Raw genomic sequence first — 6,927 nt, 5'->3', positions numbered from 1 at the left:
AATCGAGGGCATTTTTGACAATATTAATTACCATAAAAAGTCATTTCTGCTTGTTTCTTTAAAAATGCAAATAATAAGATAATTGAGAAGCAGACATGGGTAGCTTTTAATTTAATTAAACATCTTGCATTAATTGTTCTATTATTTTTTACAAAAATGCCCCGCCGTATTTATTAATCTTTGTTAACGTTATGAAAATACAACTGTTCAATGTTAGTTTGTTAGAACAGGAGCATTAAAATAATATTAACAGATACAACTTTTGATTTTAATAATATATTACTGATGTTGATTAATGTGGATTAATAAATTCATTAGAAGTATATTTCATTGTTCATGCTATTTAAAGTAGTTATCTAATGTTAACCAATGGAACATTATTGTAAAGTATTACCAAAACTGAGCTGTAAAGTTCTCATCATTTTTATGGACGTTTTAGCGTTTCGTTGTAAAATTGCGTTTTATAGAGAAAAGGTTATTGATAAAACCATTTATGAGATTTTTTTTCTCTCACTAAAATTATGTTAACATGCACATTGTTTAAGCCTTGGTGCTATACTTTTAAAATATATTTGAAAGCTTATGAATTGGCCCCATTTCTTTTCCATTGCAAACTCAAAACAACATTATGCCACAAGTGCTGTCAGCTGAGTTTAACTTGTAATATGCTTCAAATTAATTTGTCCACTGTGAGGCATCTCACTAACTGAAGTGCACTAAACGTCTGCACTCAAGACCATGTTGCTTTAAAAAAGTCCTGAATCCAAGAGCATAAAGGATGATCTCTGCAGACAGAGTGTGTGTCCTGCAACAGTAGTAGAGCGATAGACAAGAGACGAAGAGACAGAGAAATGTTATTGCACTGGAAGATGGATGGGAGTCTGGCGCGCGTGCCAGGGGGAGACTCCACATTTCCAGACTGGCTCTGTTCTGGCGGGTGACTGAGTGTGTGTACGTGTGTGTGTATGTGTGAGTGAGTGTGTTTGGAGGGGGCTACACTGCAGCACACTGTTCAAACTGTTTATGCATACCAGCCTGCTCTGAGTGCCTCTTTGTCATGAGCTGTTTACTTAAACTTATTTTGGGAAAATTCCACATGACTGGTCGGGATTTCACCATAAATCATTGAATCTGCAGCTTTGTGTAATGATAACTTCTGTCAGTCATTTAGTCCTCATAAGCTCCTTTTCTGCTTTGTGTTTTTCCATAGGACCGACCGGCATTGTACAGCCTATTGTGAGTGGTTAAAGGTAAATGCGTGTGTGTGTGTGTGTGTGTGTGTGTGTGTGTGTGTGTGTGTGTGTGTGTGTGTGTGCATGCAAGAGTATTGGAAGACTTTAAAGTCTCAGGAATTGAGTGAATAGTATGCGATTGTCATCATTAACAATATTTATTTGGAGGCATTTTGTTCACATACAGTACAGTCACAATTGTTGTAAGTTTAACAAAACTCACCATGCTCCACTAGATGGCCTCAGTATATACTGTATAAAATATGCTGCATAAGGCAGTGGAGAATCTGAGACCACCATTCAACATTTCTAATTGAATACAACATTTTTAATTACAAATTCTATCCACATAACAATATGAATGAAGGACTGAAAAATGTACATGCATTTCTGATACAATATCTTATTGTATGTTCCCATTTTCTTTTAATGACACCTGCACTTAAGTTGCCTTTGACATGAATTCTTAAATATTTTTTATACATTTTTATAAATATTTCTATATTATTTAAAAATTTCACAAAGTTCTACTTCCGTGCTTAAATAAAAAGAAATCCCTAGATGTTTAATGTGGTCTCAGACTTTTGGACCTCGCTGTAATATTAAAAGACAAACAAGCAATTCAAAAATAAGCGATTGTCCCTCTTAGAATGAAGTTTGCTTGGAGTCAGTTTTTTCCTGGTAGACATCATCTATGTCTTTTGCTCTGTTGCAGAGTGAAGGTAAAGTAAAACATTAGATTATCACAGAGAGGTAATGTGCTGAAAATAACAATGACTTAATGTCATACTCCATTTCTTACCTCCGATTCACTTTGTATCTTTTATATCCGTTGTAGGATATAACAATGACAAACACAAGCAATAAAAATCCAGCCACAGCAGCAAGACCAGTGAAGACATTTTGAAGACTCGACTTGGAAGTATCTACAAGAAAAAACAAAACAAAAAAATAATTTTATTTATGACCTGTAAGTTATGTAATCTGAGATAAGATGCTGATAGAGCTGGTCCATGTGTTAATAGTTTATGGGGTTATATAGTGAAGGACAGGGTAAATCCTTACAGGTTTTTATCCATTTGCTGACGATTGCTGCGATTTACAGTATCAAGATACCTTATCAAGATAGCAAACCTGATTACTATCATGATAAGTTGTCTTAAACTATCAAGATAGTTAAGGACATAACAGAGATTGTGTTTGACATTTATATTTATATGACATTGATCATTTATACAGTATTGTCAATAATTTTCGAAGCAAATTTTAAGGAATATCACGTTTTTTTCTATAGTATGATTTTTTTACCTCTCAAAATAACCAAAATATTTCTTATCCTTGACCTTGAAGATACTAAATAAGTATGTGAATTTATATGATGAGATTTTTAAGATTTTTTTATCTTGTCACCTCCAGAATCACATGACTCTCCATTGGATATCAGCATATGTCGGGTGTTATCCAGTGCCCCGTCATTGATTTCTGGTTTTATACCCAGTAAGTGGCACATTAGAGGGTACACGTTGACGGTCTCAAATGGTCCAACCAACAAGTTTCTATGGAAATCTGGTCCCACTGCCCTGAAGAAAGGCTTCATGTCCATGACTTCATTGTCATAGCCATGTTCCCCATTATTGGTCTGGAATGGGTAGAACTGGAAAAGCATGATTCAGAACATAAGATCACATATAATGTAATGTTTTCCATGTTTATTGCTTATTGTGCCCATTATTGTTGTTTACTTCATGCTCACCCCATTGATGACATATCCTGGGTCTGCATAGAGAATGATGGGTAGGAGACGAGGATGTTTGGCGTAATGCAGTCGAGCAGGCATGTCTTCTTTCTTATAAACGTGAAGGTTTGGATGACCTCCTTTCAATGCTTGATAAACCTTTTCAAGCATCCCTTCTTTGGGCAGCAGCATCCCAAAAGGTCCATAATCCACCATGTGGAATTTCAGATCGCTCAAGGAGAATCCTGGGATGTCATTGAGTATTATCTCTTTTACTTGCTCTCCTTTGAACACAGTGCTCATTCCATGGTCAGCTGTGATGATAATATTAAGATGGTCACTGAGCTTGTGCTTCTTAGCAGTTTCTCGTATGAAGCCCACAGTTCGGTCCACTTTCTTGACTGCCTCACGTCGCTCAGGTGAATCAGGTCCATACTTGTGGCCAGTTGAATCTGGTTCGCCAAAATACAAAGTGACAAAGTCTAAGTCTTCATCTTTAAACCATTCTCTTATGACTTTATCCACGTTCTCTCTCCATGCCGTCTCATTGGCGTAGTCATAAAACCTTGGTTCCACCTCCCTCACTTGGACTGTTTCATTACGGTACTTAGCAGCAGTGCCAGGGAAGTGTAAGGATCCTGTTTTAAGCCCCTAAGAAAGGACGCATTTACATATCTTATTTAATGCCAATGTAACTAAGTAATGTATTTTCTTGCTAAGTTTAAGATGTTATAATAAATTATTTGAAGTTAATATCATAAAGAACATTAGCATGTTGGAGGTCACTAAATTATTAACTTTTTTTTTTTTTTTTTACTTTGAGATTTACTGAAACTTTTGTCAAGTTGTAATAGTTTGAGAGTTGTATACCTGTCTTTGAGCTGTGATCCAAATGGGTAGACTGCCATTATCCCAGTAGTCATCAACAAACTGTGTCATGTAGTATTGTTTCTTCTCCTGTGTGGTTGTGTTGAACCAGTTGTTATGAATCACACCATGGTTTTCAATGTACCTTCCTGGGAAAAAATGCATATTTTTGATATGGCTGAGACTTCCCCAGAACTTTATATTTGAGTTCATGCATTTGGCAGACACGGAGATCCAAAGAAACGTACATTTTGTTCAAGCTATATATATATGTTTTATTAGTTCATGCATTCTGTGGGAATCAAACCCATTGCCTTGGCATTGCTAGTATTATGCTTGTCTGTTTGAGCTATGTGAACAATCAAAATACGGTGATCCTAAAACTCCAAATGCTTTGTGGCCATCCATTGTTATTATTCTGTTTCTTAATTTCTAAAAATTATTTGGACTATTACTTCACTACACTTAAAAATGTGTCAATTTAATTACGTTAGATAACAAAATATCAAAGCAAGTGCTATACAAGCAATCCCCTCTTTTCTCAGAACTAACTTTTATTTTCTTAGGGATTTTTAGTGATCTTTATGAGAGTCAAAATAAATAAATTCCTGAAATTAATTTAAAAATAAAGCATATACACTATAGTTTAAATATTGTGGTCTCTTGTGCTCTTATGCTCATTAAGGCTACATACAAAAACACAGTAAAATAGTAATATTGGGAAATATTTTTACAATTTAAAATAGCTTAAATTATATTTTAATATATTTAAAAATGTTGTTCATTCCTGTGATGGCAACTCTGAATTTTCAGCATCATTACTCCATTTTTCATTGGCACTCGATCCTTCAGAAATCATTCTAATATGCTGATTTGGTGCTCAAGAAACATTTCTTATTATCAATGTTGAATGAAAAGAGTTGAGCTGCTTGATATTTTTGAGGAAACCAAGTTCAAAAGAACAACATTTACTTGAAATATTTTTTTTCGTAACAATGTAAAAGTCTTTATTGTCACTTTTGATCAAATTACCTTTGCAGAAAAAAAATGATTAATTTCTTTAAAAAAAAAAGTATATATTACTGAGCCCAGTTTAAGAAATGTTTTGTTATTGAATTTTTGTCCTTACCGGATAACAGTGTGAAGTGTGTAGGACTAGTGATGGTCAGGAAAGGTGGAGTGACATATGTGGCTTTGACTCCTTCTTCTGCCATTTTGTCCAGGTTTGGGGTGTCCACATCTCGGTCGTAGTCCCACCTGAACCCATCGAAGCTGATAAGCAGAAGTTTGTTTCTGCCTGTGGTGCAGCGATCTCTGGCTGGAGCAGAAAGAGACGCAGGGAATATAAGCAGCAAACCGCTCAGTGCTAATAACATGACAGGTATTCCAATACTCTGTTTTACACAGAAATGGTTTTGATGAAACAATCTTGCTTCTCTCTGGTTTGTCTGATGGTTGTTCCTGATCTAATAGCCCCAGCTTTTGACTGATCCTTTTGTTTGTGTTCTTTGCCATCCCTTTCTGCACACTAAAGTTCACATCACAGATGTTTATGAGATAAATTACATGCTTATACTATCTTATCGAGTGGCTTATCAGGAGTTGTGAGACAAAAGCAGTTCTTTTCTATGTAACTAACCTTTCTATGATTTACAACTCGCTGCTTATATAAAATTAAATATGGTGTTCTATACTGTATCAAGGCTGCGTTGTGTGAAGGTAAAGATAAGTGTCTAGCCAGTCATTTAAACCTGCATTGCTTAATTTCAGTTATTTATCTACACTTGTGCAATTGTGTTGGGGAAAAAATCCCTGATGCATTTGGACTTTATCAGTCAGATAGTGCTTCAGACAGGTGAGCTACATATAAAAGCTGCGTACGGGCTGTTTCTTTGCAAATAATTGCACATTTGGAAGAAGAGTACTGTGACCCTTGACTAATTTCTGCTCTTAACCAACTTTATAATCATACCTGCTGGAATGACAAGCAAAACTTGATTTGTTTTCATCCCACCAGCCTTCTTAACTAGCAATTTCCTTGGCTAACCAGTTTTAACCAGGGAATCCTGCACCTTTAACCACCAGGTTATGATAAGTTATATATGATCATTAAGAACAAAAGGTATTTTCATTGTTTGTAACCACACAGTAGGTATGAATATTCTACGGGTTATTCGATTCTTAAATTATGCACATTTGAAATTGTCCAAAATAAATATATATGAATGTATGTATAAAACTGTATAGAGATGTATAAAACGGATGTGAATTGCTCTCTTTATTGTGAAGCATTTTAATCATAGTTTAGGGCAAGAGTTTGACTGCCACTCCACGTTGTTTTCTTCAGTTCGAGGCCATTCTCTTGTTGGTTTACTCATGCTTTGGTCATTGTTCTGTTTCATTCACCTAACTTCTGTTGGGCTTCTACTGTTGAGGGAGTCCCTGATCATAGTAAAACCTAATTTTCTCATTAATGAGGCATCAGTATATTGCACTGGCTTCTGTTATATTCATACAAAGAATGTTGTTATGCAAGTTGTTATGTTGAAGTCTACAGATAATTCTTGCATACAAATATGACTCTTAGAAATGAGCATTGCATGTTGCATATGTGCATATATTAGATATTCACAATAATACTATGCAGAACTTGTAGGTTTCATTTATAAGATCTTCAGTCCCTCAGTTCTATTCATTAGTATTATGCAGAACAGTAGACATCCATATTTATATACACCAAGACCTGGTCTGAACACCACAGGCATGCTTTCCATCTGCTTGTTTAATTGGTATTTTCATGGTCTTGACCCAGGCTTTCTATAACTGAAGTGCACATATGTTTCACATTCATGACCCCAAAACACATTTCATTTCATAATGCACTTTATGATGCACTTTCCCACCACCACCTACCAAGTTCAATCAAATGCTAGCTGTTTAAGCCATGGTAATCTATCATGATGACTACTGAAAACAATGTACATAAAGCTCAGTGGACATAATAACAGGTTTATTTTGTGCTCTTCCATTAGAGATAAAGATATCTATTATAAATAATGATCCACTGCCATTACATGATATTAGAAGTCTGAA

At 35.2% G+C, this 6,927-nt stretch overlaps 1 protein-coding gene across 1 annotated transcript; it reads right to left on the bottom strand.

The window, feature by feature from the left end:
• Positions 1–1,877: 1,877 nt before the first annotated feature.
• Positions 1,878–5,210, bottom strand: LOC308706858 (ectonucleotide pyrophosphatase/phosphodiesterase family member 7-like; the record flags this gene model as incomplete). Its single annotated transcript, XM_081392724.1, has 6 exons — positions 1,878–1,938; positions 2,035–2,158; positions 2,643–2,886; positions 2,986–3,618; positions 3,838–3,983; positions 4,964–5,210. 6 exons carry the CDS (start codon positions 5,208–5,210, stop codon positions 1,878–1,880), a joined length of 1,455 nt encoding a protein of 484 aa, XP_081248850.1.
• Between the last annotated feature and the right edge of the window lie 1,717 nt (positions 5,211–6,927).

This window comes from Scardinius erythrophthalmus (genome assembly GCF_964197995.2).
Source record: "Scardinius erythrophthalmus genome assembly, chromosome: 18".
Lineage (NCBI taxonomy): Eukaryota > Metazoa > Chordata > Actinopteri > Cypriniformes > Leuciscidae > Scardinius > Scardinius erythrophthalmus.
The sequence above is the reverse complement of the archived record's forward strand: the minus strand, read 5'-3'. Positions and strand labels throughout refer to the sequence as shown.